General features: G+C 50.4%; 1 protein-coding gene across 2 annotated transcripts in view; it reads right to left on the bottom strand.

Moving 5' to 3' along the window:
• The window catches only part of GCN1 (GCN1 activator of EIF2AK4), a 69,329-nt gene that overhangs the window by 7,962 nt on the left and 38,544 nt on the right, over positions 1-22,823 (bottom strand). For both annotated transcript variants that reach the window (XM_032168535.2, XM_058425083.1), the window contains exons 26-51: positions 22,517-22,698; positions 21,582-21,662; positions 21,130-21,273; positions 20,261-20,388; positions 19,914-20,103; positions 19,643-19,713; positions 18,400-18,565; positions 17,868-18,062; positions 15,996-16,242; positions 14,776-14,897; positions 14,460-14,574; positions 13,004-13,183; positions 11,887-12,107; positions 10,044-10,112; positions 9,721-9,859; positions 9,436-9,632; positions 9,103-9,245; positions 7,614-7,731; positions 7,285-7,500; positions 5,635-5,799; positions 3,457-3,618; positions 3,085-3,177; positions 2,664-2,807; positions 2,311-2,580; positions 1,972-2,085; positions 1,269-1,499 (exon numbers count right to left, since the gene is read on the bottom strand). In XM_032168535.2, the coding sequence (XP_032024426.1) occupies positions 1,269-1,499; positions 1,972-2,085; positions 2,311-2,580; positions 2,664-2,807; positions 3,085-3,177; positions 3,457-3,618; positions 5,635-5,799; positions 7,285-7,500; positions 7,614-7,731; positions 9,103-9,245; positions 9,436-9,632; positions 9,721-9,859; positions 10,044-10,112; positions 11,887-12,107; positions 13,004-13,183; positions 14,460-14,574; positions 14,776-14,897; positions 15,996-16,242; positions 17,868-18,062; positions 18,400-18,565; positions 19,643-19,713; positions 19,914-20,103; positions 20,261-20,388; positions 21,130-21,273; positions 21,582-21,662; positions 22,517-22,698 (4,103 nt within the window). The remainder of the gene's footprint in view (positions 1-1,268; positions 1,500-1,971; positions 2,086-2,310; positions 2,581-2,663; positions 2,808-3,084; positions 3,178-3,456; positions 3,619-5,634; positions 5,800-7,284; positions 7,501-7,613; positions 7,732-9,102; positions 9,246-9,435; positions 9,633-9,720; positions 9,860-10,043; positions 10,113-11,886; positions 12,108-13,003; positions 13,184-14,459; positions 14,575-14,775; positions 14,898-15,995; positions 16,243-17,867; positions 18,063-18,399; positions 18,566-19,642; positions 19,714-19,913; positions 20,104-20,260; positions 20,389-21,129; positions 21,274-21,581; positions 21,663-22,516; positions 22,699-22,823) is intronic.

The raw sequence follows: 22,823 nt of genomic DNA, 5'->3' as shown, positions 1-22,823 counted from the left end.
AATGACCTTGGAGAATCCTCCCTGCACAAATGTGTACCCACCTAACTAAAAATCCAGTTCAGCCTGACTATACAGAAACACAGGCACACTTTTGATAAAATACAGGTGGGTCCAAGAGTAAAGATTTACTTACTGTTTTTTTTGTTTGTTTGTTTTTTTGTTTTTTTTTTGAGACGGAGTTTTGCTCTTGTTACCCAGACTGGAGTGCAAGGCACAATCTCAGCTCACTGCAACCTCCGCCTCCCGGGTTTAAGCAATTCTCCTGCCTCAGCCACCTGAGTAGCTGGGATTACAGGCACCCGTCACCATGCCTGGCTAATTTTGTATTTTTAGTAGAGACAGAGTTTCTCCATGTTGGTCAGGCTGGTCTCGAACTCCCGACCTCAGGTGATCCGCCCACCTCGGCCTCCCAAAGTGCTGGGATTACAGGCGTGAGCCACCACGCCTGGCTTACTTATTGTTAATTAGGAAAACCAGAATGACTGTTCGGAGGTTCAGTGCCAATGAAGGTCTGGAAATGCTGGAGTTGGGTGGGTGCGCAGGCTGTGGCAGGCACCCAAAGGGGATGGGGGAGCTGGTAAATCTGAGCTGGGCGAGGTCAGGAGTTCGAGACCAGCCTGATGAAACCCTGTCTCTACTAAAAATACAAAAAAATTAGCCAGGTGTGGTGGCAGATGCCTGTAATCCCAGCTACTTGGGAGACTGAGGCAGAAGAATTGCTTGAACCCAGGAGGCGGAGGTTGCAGTGAGCCGAGATCACGCCACTGCACTCCAGCTCTGGGCGACAGAGCTAGACTCCGTCTCAAAAAAAAAAAAAAAAAAGAACTGCAATAGCTTTAAACAATGTTTTCCTTGTATTTATGTGATCCTGAATTTTTTCCTTTGAAAAAGTAGTTTTTCAAAATAATAGCATTTCACATGTACTGAGTGCTTAGTATGTAGCAGGCATCATGCTGGACATAACCTCATCTAATCCCCACATCTAGCAGCCCTTCATGAGGCAGCTGGTTTTATTAGTCTCACATTGTAGGTGAGGAAACAGGCTTGGGTTATACGGCTTTCCCAAGGTCATCCTGGTCACAGAGCTAGTAAGGACGACTTGGAATTGACCCCATGGTATAGCATGTCTGAAGTCCAAGGTCTTACCTCCCTCTGCTATGTTGCTTTCCACAATAAACCTGTTGCCCTGCTGCTACATGACACCTTATATCAGGCTCCTGCAGACAGACCTGTTCTCTAAGATCTGAACAAACTCATCAGCCACTCACCTTAGCCAACAAGAGGCTGAGTGTCTCGAGCAGAGCCGCCTTCACATTCCAGCTGAACCTGTCCCCCAGGATGCGGATCAGAGGGCCAGTGATGCTGACCACGGAGGGCCTCAGGGCGTCAGCCGAGGTCAGGCGGATCACCAAGCCTAAGGCTTTGGCTGCCTCCTCTTTCTGCTCAGGGCTGCCTGTCAGGACTCCTTCCCGCAACACTGGAAGGATGGAGGTCACTCCCTGACAAAAGAACCACAACTGAGAGTCAAAGCTCAAACACTCTGGGCCCCAGTGTCTCCCATGCAAGCAAAGTGGTCCTGACAGCTGTCCTCCCCTCAACTCCATGGGAGATATTGATTCAGGCTGAATCTCAGGATCACAGCCTGAAAGGGCTGGCTATGGAACGGTCTTGGCAGAGAAAAGAAGACAAGGGCCCCAACAGGCCTATCACACAGAGGGAACATGCACTGCTGTTACCCTGTGGCCCGCTCCCTCTGGCCAAGGTGACCTGCAGAGCTTAAACCAAAGGCAGCGTGAACCCTGTCCCCATCTGACTGCCATGGAAGAAAACATGCTGTCTGTGAAGGTGCTAAACACCAACCACCACAGCTGCTGCTCCAGCAGCCCTACCACAGACCTGGGACAGGGGTAAGGGCCAGAAAGGCACAGCAGACTGCATGCCCACAGTCCCCTGCACGAGGCTCTGGCTTACCTTCTTCGGGAGGCAGAATCCTGGCACATGCTCGCCTTTGCTCTCGTTCCCTATGAGCCGGATTTCCTTGTGCAGCTCTTCAATGAGTGCCAACTGGTTGCCAGCATCCAGCTTCTACAGGAATCCAGGAAAAAGCGAGAGGATGTACAGCCCTCTCAAGACTGCTTCCAAAGAATGTATGGGGAAAGCGTGGGCGGGAGTATAAACAAGACTCGCCACGAGTGGGTAAACGCCAAAGCTGAGTGACAGGTACGTGGGGGATTCTTATAAGTCTATTCCTGTAAATGTCTGGAATTTTCTAAAAGCAAAAGTTGGCTGTGGGGTCAGCAGTCCCCTCACCTTAGTGATGGCATTTAGGGCATCCCAGCTCTCCTCCAGAACCACAGGGCTGGAGTCATTGAAGAGGCGGATCAGGCCCGAGACCAGGCTCCGCAGGTGGCTGGTGTAGTCAGCCTTCGAGCGGGAACAGTAGATGTTGAGGATGATGGCAGCAGCTTGCCTCATGCCCACCTCAGGGCTGCGGGTGGCCTCAAGCAGATCCTCGATGATGATCCGGTGCCCTGTGTCATCCTCTACGGAGAGGATCACAGCCTGACAATTGGCCATCTCCTGCAAACCACAAGGGACATGTGTGCTGAGCAGGGATCCAGGCAGACGGGACATGAGAAAGCAGGAGCAGGCTCGCCCCTTACCAGCTGCTCATCTGGGGTCCCAAGCTTTTCCTTCAGGGCTAGCATGACTGCTGGGAGGATCACGCCAAGATGACGGGTGAGGGCATCACCAGCCACTGACGAAAGGAAAGCCAGCACCCGGGTGTTGACAGGTGGCGTTGTCAGCTGGTGGAATGACAAACATTAACTCAGTGAATACTGTGCCAGGTGCTGCGCTAGGCTCTGGGAACAGACGGGTGGGCAAGAGAGCCCAAGCCCACTGCTCAGAGCCAAGCATCTACTCTAGCATATCTTAGAAGACAACAGGGGAAGGATGTAGTGCATGCACTGCACCCTCCTCTCCCAGCCCCCCAACATCTACGTTCAGAACTGGTCTTCATTGCAGGCCCTGGAATGTCAATGCCCTGGAGCCAGAGGGTGTTGACCACATGTTGGGATTTACCTTGGGCACAAGGTAGGGCAGCACCACACGACTCTTAATAGCCATGACTTGCTTCAGACCATCCAAGGCAAACTCTGACACCTCCTCGTCATCCTGCAGAGGGTGTTGGGGACAACCCTGAGGAATCTGCATCTCTGCTGTCTCAACCAGCCACCGCCAACTTCCTTCTCCACTTGCTTCCCTCCCTCCTGTTGCACCCACATTTCCTCACTGTCAAAGGCGAAGCACTAAGCCAAGTCTGATCTTGCTATACACACTCCCTCTGGAGGGCCCACATTGCAACTGCCTTGGCAGAATAATCGCCCTGCATTTTGCATCTACAAAGACAGCAAAAGCCAAACTGGTAGGTAAGTGTGTGGTAGATCCACTCACCAGCTGCTTTAGTAAAAATGGGAGAATGTCCTCCAGAGCCTGGTGGCCGATGGTGGAATGCAGCTGCTCGAAAGTCTTGGCTGCCGCCTCTCTGACCTCCTCCAGTGGGTCACACAAAGCCTTCCTTGCCGTGGGCACAAGGGATTCAGAGAAATACAGCACCTGCAATGGCAAGCTACAACTGTACCAGATGCAGGAAAGGCAAAGAAGGAGCACAAGCAGACAAGAAGCACAGGCAGGGGACTCTGACCCAGCTAGGCCACCCTAACTCTCTTTGCCTGACTTGTCTTTTAACTTAACTCTTTACTGTGAAATAAAAAAAAAAGGAGAGAAAGGGCCGGGCACGGTGGCTCACGCCTGTAATCCCAGCACTTTGGGAGGCCAAGGTGGGCGGATGACTTGAGGCCAGGAGTTTGAGACCAGCCGGTTTCAACATGGCAAAACCCTATCTCTACTAAAAATACAAAAATTAGCTGGGTGTGGTGGTGCACACCTGTAATCCCAGCTACTCAGGAGGCTGAGGCACGAGAATCGCTTGAACCCAGGAAGCAGAGCCTGTAGCCAACAGAGATGGTGCTCCTGTACTCCTGCCTGGGCGGCAGAGTGAGACTGTCTTAAACTAAAAATACTAAAAAAATTAAAAAGTAGAGAGGGGCCATGCACAGTGGCTCACGCCTGTAGTCCCAACACTTTGGGAGGTGGAGGCAAGAGAATCACTTGAGGCCAGGAGTTTGAGACCAGCCTGGGCAACATAGTGAGACCTCATCTCTACTAAAAATGCAAAAATTAGCCAGGTGTGGTGGTGCACCCCTATAGTCCCCAGCTACTCAGGAGGCCATAGCGAGGGGATCACTTGAGCCCAGAAGGTCAAGGTTACAATGAGCTATGATCGCACCACTGCACTCCAGCCTGCGTGACAGAGTAAGACCCTGTCTCAATAATAATAATAAAAAAAAAAAAAGCAGAGAGGATGTGATGCACCCCCATGTATCCTTCACTGAGACTTAATAATCAATAGCTTGAATCTTTTAGGTGAATTCTCAATATACCTCCCATCTTCTCTAAGAACTGCAAACTCCTTCCCATGGCATCTGGCCCCCTCTCTCCCTGGACTCTTTCTTTTGCTTATTCTCTTGGAAAACTCCAAGTCCTTCTTCAAGTCTCAATCCAGACTTTGTGCTCTATGAAGGCTTTGGGTCTACACTGGAGCCAATAATGGCTCTGCTCCCTCAGTAACGATCCCAGCACAGCAAAGCCCACTCTGCATTCTAATGACTGGTTGGCATGTGGGCCTCGCCATTGGACTGTGGGGACTTTGCAGACAAGAACTCAGCCTCTGTGGAACTCTGTCTCTCCAATGAATCACAACTCTTTTTGATGACAGAATTTCTTTTGATTCCTTGCCAAATGTAAATTTTAAAAACCAAACGTAAGAAAACATCAATATAGGAGAAGAGGGATCCGTTATCCTAGGGATTCAGACAAGGATGCCTAAGCCAAGCAACTGGCTACTTGCTTACATTTCTAGCAGGCCATCCGATTAATTGCTTTGGCGTTTTCATCCAAACACGAAGGCAGTGCCTATAAGCATTCCTAACCTACTCCCCAGGGGGGTCTCCAAGGATCACTTACCTCGGGAACCAAGTAAGAGTAATGGACTTCACACCCCTTGAATGTTGCTGCTATGGAAACAGTATTGTTGCCAGACACAATACGCTTCCTCCCACGGGGCACCACAACTCTTACCTGCTCCCCTCCTGCTAAGGGTGAGTGCACGCCCCCTCCCGCTCCCTCCTGCCCTACCCACTCACACAGCCGTCCACCCCCTTTCCCAGAAGGAGGTGCACACATTTTAACTGGACTTATACAGCATCACAAAAGGGACTGATCCTGAGCAACCTCCACAGTTGTAAGAGAGCGATCATCTCCAGTTTCCAAAGGCCACTCAAGGAGGCATCCAAATCACTTAGCTCTTAGCCTGCAAAACTGATAGGAAAGCTGAGAAGATGGAGCCTCAAGTCCATGTGGCCCAGCCAGCACCTCCCCAGAGTGAGATTGGCTCATCCCTGAGGGCAGCGCAAACCCCCTAGAGGTGAACCTCCTTCAGTAACCCTCCCCCGCCCTCTGGGTCAGGTCGCCTGCAGTGCACAGCTGGCGGGATCCCTGGAAGATACTCACGGCGTCCCGGCTGGTGGACTTCATGATCTCACTTAGGCCAATGCACACACCCTGTCTCTCGTCGCTCTTCTGAGACCTCAGGCCTTCCTCAAGGATGGGGATGATCTCAGGGAGGATTTTCTCCCCTAACTTCCGCACAAGATCTCCCAATGTTCTAGCTGCAATCTGTCAACAGAGACCAGGCCAGGAAGTAAAGTCCCTGCAAAGCCCAGGGCACCCACAGGAGGACTCCAGAATGAGCGCCCTGAAACCTCCCAGGCTTTATCTGAATCACTGACTTAACTTCCCCAAATGCTCTTACCCCTAAAGAGCCCCCAAATACTCTCTGTAGTGCTTGCAAAACACTACCAAAAAATTATCTGTTTCACACATATCTACACAACCTAACATTAAGAGCCAGCACCTTACATATGAACAAAAAATTCATCATCTGCTGCACAGTCAAGGGCCAATTTCCCTGGATGACTGAAGCCTTAACACTGTGCTATGGCTGAGCGGGAGCTGAATCTGGAACAAAGCTTTAAGGAAAAAAAAAAACATCTACTTTCTGAGACCTCATGCAAACCCTTCTTTAGAGCCAAATACACAATTTGCTTGCCAAGGATGGGGGTTGGAAGTAGACCAAAGGAGACGGGCAGAAATGATCACCAGCCCATCTGGGCACCTCCTCCGGGACCACTGACCTGTCTGCCCCTGCCAGCGTGCCAGCCTGATCTCATGCCGCACTGCTCCTCCCTGCCTCCTCACTCCAGCCACACTGGCCTTGCTCAGCCCCTACTGGTGCTATGTTCCTGCCCACCACGGGACCTCTACATATACTGTCTTTGTATCTAAAACATTATTTATTCCCTCTGTCTGGAATGGTCTTTCACCACCTCCTCACCTGGTTAGCGCTTACTTACCTTTCATCTTCCAGCATCATTTCTTCTGAGAAGCGTTCACTAACACAGGCCCATCCCTCCCCAGCAGGTCAAATGCAGCTATTATAAGCATTTGCAGTGCCACGCAGCACTGGCCACAGTCGCATTTTACATCTCTTTGTGTGGTTATTTGATTAACATCCATCTCCTCGACCAGACTACCTCTCACGAGGATAAGGAATGAAGCTGCCTTTCTTCTCCATTATGTCCCCGGGTGCTAGTCCCCTGCTTAGTGCACAGGAGATGCTAATAAATATTTGCAAAGGCCGGGCGTGGTGGCTCACGCCTGTAATCCCAGCACTCTGGGAGGCTGAGGTGGTCAGATCACGAGGTCAACAGATCGAGACCATCCTGGCTAACATGGTGAAACCCGGTCTCTACTAAAAATTCAAAAAAATAGCCGGGTGTGGTGGTGGATACCTGTAGTCCCAGCTACTCGGGAGGCTGAGGCAGGAGAATGGCGTGAACCCAGGAGGCAGAGCTTGCAGTGAGCTGAGATTGCGCCACTGCACTCCAGCCTGGGCGACAGAGCAAGATTCCGTCTCAAAAAAATAAATAAAATAAAATAAAAATAATTTTTAAAATGTGCAGAATGACTAAGTAAAGAGCACGATGTTCCTCTGTTAGGCAGGCTGGATGGGTACTTGCCCAGGCTCTGCAGACCCAGCTTTCTAGGCTCTGAAAGGAGGCACTGGGGCTGCTGGTCCAAAATAAGGCCCAGGAAACTCACCGTTCTCTTATCTGCGCACGTGCTGGCCAGGAAACCCAGCAGAAGTCCAAAGAGAGTGGGCAGGATCTCACGCAAGGTGCGGGGGGTATTGGAGACAACAATCTTCCAGACATGCAGGGACGCCTGCCGCACCACCAGCTGGGTGTCTGAGCGGCCCATGTACAGCCCTGCCAACACCCGGTTCCGCCGCTCTACCCCCAGGGCAGTGATGATCGCCTGCAGCCAGTAGAAGGGGACAGAGGACAAAGAGTGGTGAAGCCTCTATGGCATGGGCATCAGGGCACACCCTACCATCAGCAGGGGCGGGAAAGCCATTGCGGGGCAGGCACCTTGTTGGACTGGGCAGTTCCAAAGTTATCATCCTCAGAGGCAGTTTCTGTGGTCATCTTCCCAGTGACTCCTGAGATGTGAAACAGGAGATCCCCAAGGAGCTGAACAGAGCTGAACCTGAGAAGGAGGCCAACAGCACAGTCACACAGCTGCAAGGAGTGGGCTCGGCACAAATGAGCACTGCACAGAAGATGGAAAGAAGTGCACCCAAAATACTCATGACGGTCATCTTGGAATGGGAAGAGTCAGGTGGTTTACATTTCTTTACACTCGCCCACATATTTTCCAAGTCTTCTACTAATGAACATACATTAATGTTGAGGGAAAAAAAAACCTTTTTTAAAAACACGTAAAAATTTCTATAACAAAAGTTATAAAAAATAAAGTGAATAAAAAAGGGGAAGCATTAACAGGCAAGTAGGAAAGACTAATCATCAGAAGTAGAGGAACCAGGAGAGGCCTTAGAAGGATAAACTATTTCAGGCCGGGTGGGGTGGCTCACGCCTGTAATCCCAGCACTTTGGGAGGCCAAGGCAGGCGGATCACCTGAGGTCAGGGGTTCGAGACCAGCCTGACCAACATGGAGAAACCACGCCTCTACTAAAAATACAAAATTAGCCAAACGTGGTGGCGGGTGCCTGTAATCCCAGCTACTCAGAAGGCTGAGGCAGGAGAATCACTTGAATCCGGGAGGCAGCGGTTGCGGTGAGCCGAGATCATGCCACTGCACTCCAGCCTGGGTGACAGAGCGAGACTCTGTCTCAAAAAGAAAAAAAAAAAAAAAGACCACTGTATGAATGTGCTATATTTTTAAATCAACCTCCAATTTTTCAAATGGTAAGCAATACTGCAACAAACATCCTTATGTCTAACAGCTTTAAGCACTCGACCATTCCATACATCCTTGAAATATATTCACATAAGTAAAATTTTTAGATTAAAGAGTACTTGACACTTAAAATTTGAATACAAATTGGAAGCCTGTATAGAGAGGACTTTTTAAAAAAGAATCAGAATAAAGACATTGCTACAGGAAACTGGAAAAGTTACAAAATGGTTAAAAGCAAGGGTCTGGAAAAAGTTGAGAGAGTTCTTGGCAACATTCTGCTCTTCGTTTCTCAACTGGAGTTACCAAAATGCAAAGTTCAGCCCTTTGGATCTTTTTTTTTTCCTTTTTAAGACAGCGTCTTGCTCTGTTGCCCAGGTTGGAGTGCAGTGGCACAATCTTGGCTCACTGCAACCTCTACCTCTGGGGCTCAAGTGATCCTTCCGCCTCAGCCTCCTGTGTAGCTGGGATTACAGGTGTGCACCACCATTTCCAGCTAATTTTTTATTTTTTATAGAGACAGGGTCTCACTATGTTGCCAGGGCTCATCGCAAACTCCTGGGTTTAAGCAATCCTCCTGCCTCGGCTTTCCAGAGCGCTCGGATTATAGGCATGAGCCACCACGAGTCATCCCCAGTGTGTCTTTCTGCCCAAGTTCTCACCTGATTCTCCAAAGGTCATCAAAGAGGCCTTGCTCTAGCTGGGGCAGCAGCAGGGCGATGGCTGTCTCAGCGTACATGGAGATAACCCGCTGGCCCGCACGCAGGGCAGTGTCACGCACAAACTCATTCTCATCAGCAAGAGCCTGGGCACACAGAGGGTGGGTTGGCCAGAGCTGCCACCCCCAGGCCCCCAGCCCAAAAAACATGGGGCTCACTGAAGGCTGAGGGCTGTGCCCACCAACCCCACCCAGCAGGGAACTCTAGCTCTCTAGGAGGGCACTTGCCTCCTGCCCTCCTCATGGACTCTACCCTAGCCAAGGTCATGGTACCTACTTTGAGGATACAGGGGATGATGGGCCCCACGTAAGGAGTAAACTTGTCTCCAAAGGTGATGGGCAGGTAGTTAAACATCATAATGTAGCCATCTCGGACATGGGGTGCAATGTCCACTTTGCTGGCTGTAGCCACGATTTCTGGCATCAACTTCTCCAACTTCTCCACCCCCAAACCAGCCATGACCTCAGCCAACCCTGCAACAAAGGACAGAATGAGTCCACTGGATCTGAGGGCCCCTTAGAGCACTCCCAGGCTGGCCCACTGGACCTGCTCTGGCCTTACCCTGTGCAGCGCCTGAGCGATCCACAGAGCTCTGCTCATAAGTCAGTGTCTCCATCAGCCACGGCAGCAAGTCCTCAAAGCACGACTCCCCCATGCCCTTCACCATGGCCCCGAGGGCCTTTGCAGATACAGTCCGCACCTGTCAGGTAACCAAGAGCAGAGATGGTGTGAGAAGATGAGGCTCAAAACAAGGTAGCCACATGGGAGCAGGGAGGGGCACCGAGGGCCTCTTTCCCTTTAGCAGCTTTGGGGAATTCTCAGGAATGCATTTACGGGGACTGGATGAGGGGCCTGGCCCATCCCCCAGCCTACCTCGGACTCACCTCAGGCACAGGGTCCAAAAGCGATGCTTTCAGGCCAGGCGTCACACTGGGCAGGTACGGAGCCAAGTCCTGCAACAACACAGGAGGTGGCTCAGGTGAGGCCCGACTCCTGCTTTCTCCAGGCCTGTTCCACTGTGGACCCTGACTTCCCCATTCTGCTGGCAAGGAGTGCTCGGCAGGGGCACCTAGCATGCAAACCTCACTGCCCACGGAACAGGGAGGGCAAGTAAGTCCCCTCTCCGACTGGTTCCTTGAAGGCCCTCTGCGATTGCTCGGGGACTCCTACAAGGGACCCCAGGCCCATCCTCAACAAACAGGAGTTCAATGCTCTTGCACCTCCCGCCCTTCTCTTAGGACCAAGGCCTGTCCAGACTCTGGAATCTTTAGCAAATTACTTCTGGTAATTTCCTTTCAGAATTTTATTAACATCTTTCCTTTCTTCATCTCAAAATGTTTGTCTTTTGATAGAGCATTCAGCTTTAGGGAATAATTTTAAATACAGAAAATGCCTTATGTTCACTGCAGCATCACTTAAAATAGCCAAAAACCTTGGACACTATATGACCAATGATAGAATTATGTAAGTTATGGTATATAAACTTGTTGAGATATTGTATAACTATTAAAAATCAGTTTTGTGAATAACTTGTTATAACTTGGGAATAAGTTTTAAGTTTAGGAATGCCATTTTTAAATGTAATTTTAAAAATTAACAGTAATTGGCCAGGCACGGTGGCTCAAGCCTATAATTCCAGCACTTTGGGAGGTTGAGGCGGGTGGATCACCTGAGGTCACGAGTTCGAGACCAGCCTGGCCAACATGGTTTCACCCTGTCTCTACTAAAAATACAAAAATTAGCCAGGCGTGGTGGTAGGCGCCTGTAATCCCAGCTACTCGGGAGGCTGAGGCAGGAGAATCGCTTGAACCCAGGCGGCAGAGGTTGCAGTGAGCTGAGATTGTGCCAGTGCACTCCAGCCTGGCAAAAGAGCGAGACTCCATCTCAAAAAAAAAAAATTAAAAAATAACTAATTATTTTCGTGGTGGAGAACTGTAGATAAAATATTTTGGTTTTCTAATTTTTTTAATTAATTAATTTACTTTTTAAGACAGGGTCTTGCTCTGTCGCCCCCAGATGGAGTGCGGTGGTATTATCACGGCTCGCTGTATCCTCAACCTCCTGGGCTCAAGCAATCCTCCCATTTCAGCCTCCCAAAGTCCTGGGATTACAAGCATTAGCCACCAAGCCTGGTCTGTTTTTGTTTTTTTTTAATTTCCCAAATTTTCTAGGATTAATATAACTTTTATATATATTTTTGCCCATAGCCTCAGTAAGCAAAGCAGAGCTATGGCAGACAGTGAGACCACACATGCGAGCTCCTATGGCAGACGGTGAGACCACACATGGGAGCTCCTATGGCAGAAGCTCCTGTGGCAGACGGTGAGACCACCCATGCGAGCTCCTATGGCAGTGAGATCACACATGCGAGCTCTTGGGAGCAAACAAACAAACAAAATCTCCCAAACCAGGCTCTCCTGACAAGAATACAGGAGTATTCTTGTCAAGAGCAAGTAGTCAAAGTGACAAGCACTTCAACACTCTTGAGAGGTCAAAAGAGAAGACAGGCCTTTCTGGGCCTCAGCTGAGAACTAAGGACTTCAACCACTGCGCTAAGATGCCCAGAGAGCCCAGATTTCCACCCCAAAACGGCTCATTTCTCCCCATAAAAATAATTAGGGACTAACGCCCTTAACTTTCCATGTCTAATGTGGCGACTCTGCACCTCTGACTCTGCACTCAGCCATCTTCTGGTCTATCCCACACTAGCCTCAGCTGGGCTGCTACCTTCTGGTCTGTCAGGGAGTACATGTTGCCAATAATCTGGGCTGCCATCTTCCGCGTGTCCGTGGAACGGTCCTGGAAGGCTCTCTGGACAATGGGCATGATGAGGGCCAGGGATGGGGCATCAATGAAGTGGACAAACTTGGTGTCCAGCAGGGTCTGCAAGCACTTCTGGGTCTTCCTGGAGGGATCCGTCAGGGCATCCAGGAGGACTGGAGCAATGGCTGCACATCCAAAGAGAAGAGAGCCTGGATGATATACATCTATGCAGCTGCAAGGCCCCTGGGCCCCCAGAACTAGCATGGATCAGAAGAGAAGGGAGTCTGGCACACCTCCTCCCTGAAGCCCCACAAGTCACCAGCTGGGGAAGACAGGCAACCCACAAAGAGCAATCCTTGTTTCACTCCAACTCCTGACCTCAGGTGATCTGCCCGCCTCGGCCTCCCAAAGCGCTGGATTACAGGCATGAGCCACAGAAATGAAATTTTTGAAAAGCATGTATCCTTAGTAAATTTCTGGTTTGCCCTATCGGTAATGGAGAAGTGTGTTGAAATCTCCCACTATGATATAATGTATTTGTTAACTTTTCCCTGTAGCTTTATAAATTTTGTTTTAGGTATTTTGAGGTTATTCCACCTTCCAGACTGAAGTACTGACTGGGCACTGGCAGCTGAAGCTTAGAATTTAACAAGTGACATGCTGGTCAAGGTGGCTGGCTGGGTTTTATTCCTAGCGATCGACCTCTTCCCAGTACTTGAGAAACGACCACATCCAGAGTAGTTAGGTTAATCCTAACCCTTCCTTAACCCTCTCCTCTATCAAAGGCCTCCTGGAATGAGACGGAATAGAAAGTTTTCACAGGTCCTAACATTTTGAATGGTGCTGATGTGGTCCAGAGAATGTCATTCAGTTCTGTTGACCTCATGCTCAACTTAGTGCACAGGGATCTCTTGGAGTCAAACTGCTCCTGAGCCAATGACTCAGTGTCCCTATTTCACTGTGAACATATTTGTCCTTGGAGGCAAAGATCTTAGCTGAATGGGTACAAGCTCCCTGCAGTGTCCAAAGGCTGCGAGGTTGGCGGGAGGTCAGGGCAAGCACCCTCACGGGAAAGGCCTACCCAGGATCTCCGGGTTCCTGATGACGGAGCCGATCTGCCTGAGCGCCTGCTGTCCAGCCTTCTGGACTTTGACATGGGAGTCGGTCAGCACCTCCGTAAGCTTGGGCACAATGTTGGGTAGACAGGATGACAGCTGCTTAGGAGCACAGTACGCCATTGCCCCAAGAAGCTCCACTGACCCTGTGGATAGCAGACATAAGCCCAGTACTGAATCACTGAGCACAGGCCAGCAACTCACCTGTGCTGGCTACATGAGCAAGGGACATCTACCCTGGCCCCTGCAGACTGTGCTCAAGCAGTCACTGGGAGGAGGGGAGAGGGGGCTGGCTCTAGCAGAGGAGTCAAAAAAGCTCTTGCGGCCTGCTGAACAGTGGGATCCCAGGTGAGAGGCAGGGCAGTATGGGAGAAAGAGACCAGGATAGGTAAGACCTGGTTTAATCCTTACAGTGAGATACAAGGCCAATTCACTGAATTTCTCTGAACTGTTTCTTCATCCACAAATGAGGAAACTGATTTAGATTTGTGTTGTTTCAAACTACAGGGTGAAGCCTGAAGGACTGAGAAGGAGGTTGAGTGGGAGGGCCTTAGATGGTGATCCTCCCCCAACTAGAGCAGCTCTACTTTTATCTGTTTGCTTATTAGGGTGCCAGACATTTTATTTATTTATTTTTGAGACAGGGTCTCACGCTGCTGCCCAGGTTGGAGTGTGGTGGCATGATCATAGCTCGCTGCAGCCTCAAACTCCAGGGCTCAAGTGATCCTCCCACTTCAGCCTCCTGAGTAGCTGGGACTACAGGCACGCACCACCACACTTGGCTTTTTTTTTTTTTTTTTGTAGAGGTAGGGTCTTGCTATATTGCCCAGCCTGGTCTAAACTCCTGCCCTCAAGAGATTCTCCTGCCTAAGGTTATTTTTAAAAAGAGCTTTCCTGGGGGGGAAAACTTTAAAGCCACAGAAGAGCTTTACAGCTCTAGGATTTCCTGACTTAGGGTTGTGGCTCTTGTCAGAGACCTGTTTCTTGGCATGAAAGCACACAAACTATAGAAAGATCCAACTGCCAGAGGGAGGGTTGGCCAGGCTCCCTGAGTTGTGAGTTGTGGTGACTCACACCTGCAATCCCAGCGCTTTGGGAGGCCAAGGCAGGAAGATCACTTGAACCTAGGAATTCAAGGCCAGTCTGGGCAACATAGCGAGACTCCAACATTACAAAAAAAAAAAAATACAAAAATTAGCCAGGTGTAGTGGCATGCTCCTGCGAGAATGGTTTCAGCCCCAAAGCTAAAGACCAGCCTGGATGACAGAGCAAGACTCCATCTCAAATTTTAAAAAGGCAGAGTCTTAACCCTATCCCTGGTCTAGGGAGCTCACAGGACAAGAGCTGTGGCTACCCAGGATCCTTGCTGAGGCTAGTTTTCACAACAGGAAGCTGGGAGAAAGACAGAGAGAGTGGTCTTACCAGCTTTGGTCCGCCACGATTCCTCCTCCAGGGCAGCCAGTAAAGAGGGGAGCACTAGCTTCACTCCGTGAGCACTCAAGTTGCTCATCACAGCCTTGGCACAGTCATCTGCAGCCTCAAGGGAGGAGAAAAGACATTCAGGGGCCTCCTCGCCCAAGCAAGGGGCAAGACCTGACACCAGTCCTAGTGTTCCTCCTGTGACCGATGCTTACTGGGGTTCTATTATGTCAGACCCTGTGCCAAGGCCTGTAGACACAGCTGGGAACACATCTCATAAAGTTTCGATGCTGTTCTCCCGAGCAGTCTGGGCACTTACCTCACGCACATACTGGTTTCCATCCCCAAAGCACAGGAGCAGATGCGGCAGCACGTGAACCACATATGGCTCAAAGAGCTTCCCCAGCATGGTGCAGAGCATCTCAAAGGCAAAGAGGGCTCCTAGGGGAAAAGAAGGTGGGACGGCTGGGAAGAGAATGTCCCCTGGGGGTAGCCACAGAGAACAGAAGGGACAGCAACCTCCCTGCCACCTCCCACCCCTCTGGAAACACTCAGAACAGCTGTGGAACTAGTGGCTGCCCCATGAGGAAGCAGCACCCTCTGCCTCAGCTCAAGAAGCCCCAGGGAAGAAATGTGGCGGAGCGGAAGGGAGGACAGCGCAGGGGAGCCACCTTCACTTCTTGGCACTAACAGTTAGAAAAGCCAAACCTTGGCCGGGTGCGGTGGCTCACACCCGTGATTCCAACACTTTGGGAGGCTGAGGTGGGCAGATCACGAGGTCAGGAAATAGAGACCATCCTGGCCAACGTGGTGAAACCCCGTCTCTATTAAAAATACAAAAATTAGCTGGGTATGGTGGTGGGCACCTGTAATCCCAGCTACTAGGGAGGCTGAGGTAGGAGAATCGCTTGAACCCAGGAGGTGAAGATTGCAGTGAGCTGAGATCGCGCCTGGAGACAGAGTGGGACTCCATCTCAAAAAAAAAAGAAAGAAAGAAAAGCCAAACCTCTCTCAGCCAAGGGTGTTGCTGAGTTAGAAATTTAAGGCCGGGCACGGTGGTTCATGCCTGTAATCCCAGCACTTTGGGAGGCCGAGGCGACAGATCACGAGGCCAGGAGATCGAGACCATCCTGGCTAACATGGTGAAACCCTGTCTCTACTAAAAATACAAAAAATTATCCGGGCAAGGTGGCAGGCGCCTGTAGTCCCAGCTACTTGGGAGGCTAAGGCAGGAGAATGGCATGAACCCAGGAGGCTGAGCTTGCAGTGAGCCGAGATTGCGCCATTGCACTCCAGCCTGGGCAACAGAGCAAGACTCTGTCTCAAAAAAAAAAAAAAAAACAGAAAAGGGGAAAAAAAAATTGCAAGTCCAAGGAAAGCAGCAAGGACGTGGCTGGACTGGGTCGCACACAGCGGGGTCCTCTGTAGTACGCGTACAAGCAGCGGCCTCCACCTGGGGCGCCAGGGTCGGATTCCTTCCTCCGGCAACCTGGGGACCGACTTCCCAGGCTGGGCAGCCCCAAGCTCAGAGATGCTCACCCTCTCGCCGGCGGAAGTTCTTCTTATCCTGGATGGCATCAGTCAGTGCTGCCATCATCTCCTGTTGCTTCAGCGAGAGGATGCCCAGGCCCTTCACCAGGCCCGCCAGGCCATACGCAGCCCCTTTGCGCTCTGCATACTTGTCTGACTCCAGCAGCTGCTGCATAAGCCTCTGGATCATCCCTCCAGCGTCCTCCTTGATGGCTGGCACGAGGGGTGGCAAGCAGCTGGCTACGGACTCCTGGACCTGGGGAAGGGCCCACCTGTCAATGCTGTGGCTCCACTGAAGCCGTTTCATGGTTGGTGGGGGGTCTGACCATCCCACACAGCACCCACCACTAGATGTCCCAAGCCCCATCTCAGCCACTGCCTGCGGGTGTCACAGGGCACCAGAGAAGCAAACAGGTATACACAGTGTTGTATACCTCTCAGGGTGTACACTACACTCTGCTGAAGACAAAAGCTTTGGCCCATATGGTGCCATTTCTGGTCTAAATGGAAAACCTAGGCCTGGGCAGTGGGGCAGGGGGCCAAGGAAGGGACTCTAAAGACTAAATCCACTCAGAAAGCTTCCAGAGAAGTGTGCTGCTTTGCCTCCATAAAAACAGCCCATGTCTCTGTTTCCAAACTTGTCAAAATCACAGAGAAATTGGGCAGGGCCTTATAGGACCAGGCACAAATTGAGTGGAACCAAAAGACATTCGATCCTGCCTCCCAGCCGCAGCTCACTAAGCCCAGCTTGGGAGCAGCAGCCCCGAGGCCGTGCTGACAGGTGCCCAGGTGCGACTCGTTCGCTGTTGGGGCTTTCTGACACCAGATTTGACCACGATTTTGGAAACTGGTTTTCAACTGTGCATTTTTTTGGTAAAGTTTTTTGTTGTTTTTTGTTTTGTTTTGTTTTTAGAAATAGGGTCTTACTCTGTCACCCAGGCTAGAGTGCAGTGGCACAATCATAATTCACTATAACTTTGAATTCCTGGACTCAAGCAATCCTATTGCCTCGGTCTCCTGAGTAGCTAGGAACACAGGCATGGCCTCCACCTCTGGCTAATTTTTAAAGTTTTTGTACAGACAGGATCTCACTATGTTGCCCAGGCTGGTCTCGAACTACTGGCCTCAAGCAATCCTCCCACCTCACCCTCCTAAAGCACTGGGATTACAGGCATGAGCCACCACACCCAGCCCAACTGTCCATTTTATGAAGACACTCTAAGTGGTCCAAAATGCAAACCACACACACACACAAAATATATAGATATAAATATACATAAATAGATATAAATATATATGTAAATATATATATAAATTTATATATACATACATATAAATTTATATAAAAATATACAAATTTATATATATATATGCATGTTTTTCAAAACAAAGAAAAAGAAATTTCTTTGCACTGTAGCTTAGAGGCTACATTAAAATGCACCTGTAACACATAACCAACACATGTAGAGGGCCAGGAAAAGGCTTGACATAAGAGAAGGCCTGACCTTTTATTTTTTTTCCCTTTGGATTCCCAGTGCACCTTAGTGAATAGAAAAAATGGAACTGTCTAGGAGGTCTATTAGAACAAAGTAACAAAGAAACTCCCTCTCCAGGGGCATTCTTCACTATAAACCAGGTGAGTAGAAAAAAATGAAACTATCTGGGAGGTCTACTAGAACAAAGTAACAAAGAAACTCCCTCTCCAGGAGTGTTCCTGACTATAAACCAGGCTCTCCCCTGGGAGAGGGGGTAAATCCTTACCAAGAACTGGGCTTTCCGGGTCCTGATTGTCCAACTCCGCCCCTAGTATCCCACTGCCTAACCACAGCCGGGTCCCAATTCTCTAACTGGCATGTGGGTCCCAGGCCAGATGGCAGGTACCTGCTGGGAGGGGGTGGAGAGGGCAGCGATGAGCTTGGCAACAATGGGCTTCACTTTGGGGTCACTCTTGTCCAGGTGCTTGGCCAGAGAGCCCATCAGGACCACCACACTCTGTCGCACAGCATCGTAGCTGGCATCATTGGGCGCGTTCTTCAGGAACTCCTCGAATACTGGCAACAGCGAGTTGACGTTCTCCTGGAAAGCCAAACCCCTCAGAGCCTCAGGTCAACTCCATAGGCTGCATCTGGGGACAACAGTCCCCGCCCTGAGGACCAAGACCAAGTCTAGCTCTGGACAGGCATCCTGACATGCCAGCCAGTGGCTCTTCCAGTTTTCTGGCAGGACTGCTACAGACTTAAAAGAATTTAACATACTATCGTGGTCTTTTTGGCTCAAAGTGCTCTGCCAGGACTCCTGGCACTCAGCATCTCTGGCCCCTGCTCAGCCCTAGCGCCTGCCTCCCATGTGCCTCCTTAGCGGGCTGGGACCCCCTTACCTTCCCGTGGGTGTTCCCAGGCTGGGACCCCCTTACCTTCCCGTGAGTGTTGAGCGTTGCGAGGGCTGCATCCAACATACACTTCCGTACATCTGGGTGTCGGTCGTTGAGGGCATCAGGGACAAAAAATTGAAAGAGTGGCTTCACCTGAGAGCTGTCCAAATACTGGGAGAGCTTGTTGAGGGCCAAGGCCAAGCCACACCTGGGAAAGAAGTGGGAGCACATCAGGAGGGGCAGCCAGGGGGCCTCCTCTGCCAGTGGAACCTCTGCTGGTGCACAGCAAGGAGAGGGAGCTTGCCTGAGGCAAACACTGTTTTGGGGGCAGAGAACAGCATGAAGCCCACCACCCAGTGCTCACCCAATGTTCTGGAACAAACCACTTGTCATATGGAGACTTGCCATCTGCCCTGATTTTACCTCCTATTGGGTGACCAGCCCTGCATTGGTTTCCCCAGAGAGGAATGTGAGTGCAATGCTCACCCCTCTACCTGCAAAGCAGGTTGTAAGAGAAGACAGAGGTAAAGGAACCAGAGGTAGAGGCCTGTGGAAGTGAACACATTCTTCAAGGGCAAAGTGGTATTATTCTTTCCAGTCATGGAGCAAAGAATCTGTGTCCTATCCCTGGCTGATGGTCTGGAATGAAAAATAAGCCAGGATGGGCCCGTACACCACCCTACACTGACTGACACACAAGGCCTCACAGGAGTGGACATGGCCAGGATGAGCCATTCAGAAAACTAACACCCTTGCATGTTTTGCGCCTGCTCTGTGGGAGGCAAGCGTCTTTCAAGGTCCCAGTTGCTCCCAGACATCTGTCTAATCCTCCAACTGCTACTCGTGGGCTCTGTGGAGAAAGGCTGGTAGCTTCTGTTATTGTGCCCTGCATACAGATGAGGAAACAGAGGCCTGGGGAAAAGGAGAAACACGCTCACGGTCACGCAGCTAGCGCAGGAGGGGACACTCTAAGGAAACACTCTAAAGAACTTACTTAGAGTTAATTTTAATTGATTTAACTTTAGCCACATGCGGTTAGTGGCTACATCTTGGACAGTACGGCCTAGAGAGAGGTGAGGAGGCAGGTCAGAGGCTCTTCTGAAAGATGGTGCCTCACACGGTCCAATCCCACCCATTCCAGGGGCTGATGGAACTCAGGCCTCCCCGACTCTGAGGGAGGTCCTGCTCTTTCATTATCCCATGCTGCCTCCTCACAGCACCCACCCAGAAAACCTGCCACATCTCAGAAAGCTTAGAGTAGAACGAGGCTGAACAATTGTTATACCTGGCTTCCCACTGATCTGGAGGAGATTCTGAAATAACTCGTCCCAAAGCATCCAGCACTGGGGGCGGCCGCTGCAACAGATAAGTTGGTAAATGCTTTGCAACGGGCAGATCGATGACCTGGGCACCAGGATTGTGAGGTGGGAAACTAGCCGCAGCTACCCTGAGCCACCATGAGCCCTGAGATTCCTGTCTGGAGCAGTAGGGGGCTGAGCAGAGACCCACCCAACTGCACACACCCAGACTGCATCAGGGCTGCACAGGTCACTCACGTAGAGCTTCTCCTGGTAAATCTCCATGAGCCTGCCCATAACCTCCGCCGCCTGCCGCTGGTAACGTGCCACTGCTTGGGAAAGGGCTTCGGCCCCCGCCTGCCTTACAGCCGCCTCATGATAGATCACGTCGTCGATCAGCAAGGAGCAGAGGTCTGGCTGCAGGTCTAGGCCCATCATTGACCAGAGCCTGTGGGAGATCCAAGGCGGGGGCTGCTTACACAAAGATCTGCAGCACCTGCTCTGCCAGCCCAGGCCTTCTTCCCAGGGGAGGCTAAGCACACTGGGTTCAGTTATTTCCTAAAGAGAGGATGGAGCAGGAGAAAGTGACATGCTGGCTCTCTCACCTCTCAGCCAGCTTCCGGATCTCCTCCTCCTTGTCAAACTTGACCACCCAGAGTCTCCGCAGAAGGTTCAGGCCATTCTTCTCATCGGTATCAGGTGCTGGCAATACCATGTGGAGTTCCATCAGCCCCTGGAAGGGGTGGATTGGACCATGTGAGGCACCATCTTTCAGAAGAGCCTCTGACCTGCCTCCTCACCTCTCTCTAGGCTGTACTGTCCAAGATGTAGCCACTAACTGCATGTGGCTAAAGTTAAATCAATTAAAATTAACTCTAAGTAAGTTCCTTAGAGTGTGAGGTGGTAAAATGTTTTTTTAATGTGAAAATTAAAACGTTAAATAAACCAGAGAGATAAAACCTCAGAAAAAGCGTATTCCTTTTGTTTAAATAATTTTTAAGGAAAATTTTACTATATTGTCATCATTTTTCACATTTTACCAAAAGCTACTGAAAACTCTGTCACATATCAATAGCAGGAGGCTGTGGATCAGCAGGTAGGAACCACTGTCTTACCACTACAAGGGAATGCTTTAGTTTTTGGTCCAAAAGCCATGAAGAAAAGCCAAGTACATGGCAGTGGGCTAAAGAAATGAACTCCTCCTGCAAGTTAGCTCTGTCTGTGGAAGTATCAAGGTCCACATTCCAGTTTAAAAATTAAGTGAAGTGTTCCAAGGTAAAGGAAAAAATACAGTGATACATCATGACTGCTTAGTGTTCTGATTCTCAGAGAGACCCCAACCATGTGACTTCTCTTTGCCTCTAGGCCTCCCACCAGGGTGAGGGACATTCTCTCAAATGCCCATCATGCAATTTGCACTTGCATAGAGTGACAAGGGACACTGCAGTGGCTCTGTGAGAGACTAAGCACACACCCGGAGCACGGTTTCCCGCACGCTGGCACACGGGGACTGCAAGGCACAGAGCAGCACGTCCACCTCCTCCTGCTCCGCAAAGGCACAGCCATCATCACCACTGCTGCTGGCACACAGGGTGGTCAGGGTGTCTGAAGCCAGAACCTAAGGAGAATATCAATCCACTGGTTCAGTCAGCAAATCATTTACTACTAGGGGGCCAGAGAGGGATATGCACTGAGAACGCCCACCCCTACAGCACTGCAAGGGCTAAGACCCCAGCTCCAGTGGCAGGACCCAAGCAAAACCCCTCACTAGCTAACAACAGTCAGGCTGGCTCTCTAAAGCAGTCTTTCTACCAAAGTCCAAAAGTAAGGGCTGAAAGGAAACTAGGACTCCACCCTTTATACTTGGGACCTGAGGTCTGGGTCACAAACTGAGTCACAGCAACAGCCAACTGAAAACCACATCACCTGTAAGCGAGGCGAGCCTGTCCCGATCACCCAAGTCAGAAGACGCAGCATGGCTACACGAGGCAGCAACTCCGGGCCATTCTAGGAAAGAATGGCAGGTAAGTCGAGATGAGGCTGTGGGGAGGTCTGTAACCCAGGCAGCTAATGACAGGGCATCCTCTCACCCACAGGGAAACATTCTGGATCATACAACCGGCCCCACCATAGAAACCTCATTAGGTTTACAATTAGGTCCACAGGTGCTAACCCCAGTCAACCATGATCCTCAGGAACTAAAAACTAAATTCTGAAACTTGCTTGAAATTCACACTATGAAATCCAGAAAGACCATAAATATATGAAGAGACACTCAACTTTACATGAAATGCAAAGTAAAATGAGATTATCATTCTTTCACTCATCACTGACGATATTAATACTATCTGCGGTTGCATTAGGCTTTGAGAAAAGAAAACTCTTGGTGAGAGTATAGCTCAGAATATGCCATATAATCTAGTAATTCCATGTCCAATGAACCTGTCCTAAAGAAATGCTCACACTGGGGAAGTAAGGGGCATATACATACAAGAGAGCACATCACAGTGCTGCTCAAAACAGGGAAAACTTAGAAACAACCTTAAGAACTCAACAACAGGTAAAGAGTTAAGTAAAACATGGTACATCCATAGCCCAGAATCTCATGCAGCCAACAAAGTCAATCAGGTGAACTGATATGCACTGGCACGGCAGGAGAGCCAGCGTCTACAATCACGTGAAAGACGCAGTCTGACCCGTTTTTGCCTTAAAAAACCCACAACACTTTGTGAGGCTGTTGTTGGTATAAACATATACTCTCTATTTCCCCACCAGAACTGTTCATGAGACAGAATGTGTCCACAGGCCCCGCCTCCCTGATCCCCTTTAAACCAAGGGGAGAGCAGAGCTTCCCTGCCAACCTCGTCCACCCGCCCGGGTGGGGTGCTGGGGGAGGCCCTCAGCTGGGCTTGGACAGTGAGGATCTGAAGAATCTGGGCCATCCGCTCCTCCTCCTCCTCACTGTGGTGGGGCATCTCGGTCAGCACCATCTTCAGAAACGGGAAGACTAAGGAGAAGGCTGGCGCGGACAAGGGCGCAGCACCTGTGAGAGCGAGAAGCAGGTAAGATCCTGCAGGCAGGGCAGGGACCCGGGCCACTGCTGCCTATTTCTATCCTCAGGGAAAGTAGGGAAGGGATGGACCAGAGGCCCGTTCTGACACCTGGAAG

The sequence above is a fragment of the Hylobates moloch genome, unplaced genomic scaffold, assembly GCF_009828535.3.
Source record: "Hylobates moloch isolate HMO894 unplaced genomic scaffold, HMol_V3 SCAFFOLD_12, whole genome shotgun sequence".
NCBI lineage: Eukaryota > Metazoa > Chordata > Mammalia > Primates > Hylobatidae > Hylobates > Hylobates moloch.
This window is presented reverse-complemented; position numbering and strand designations above follow the sequence as displayed.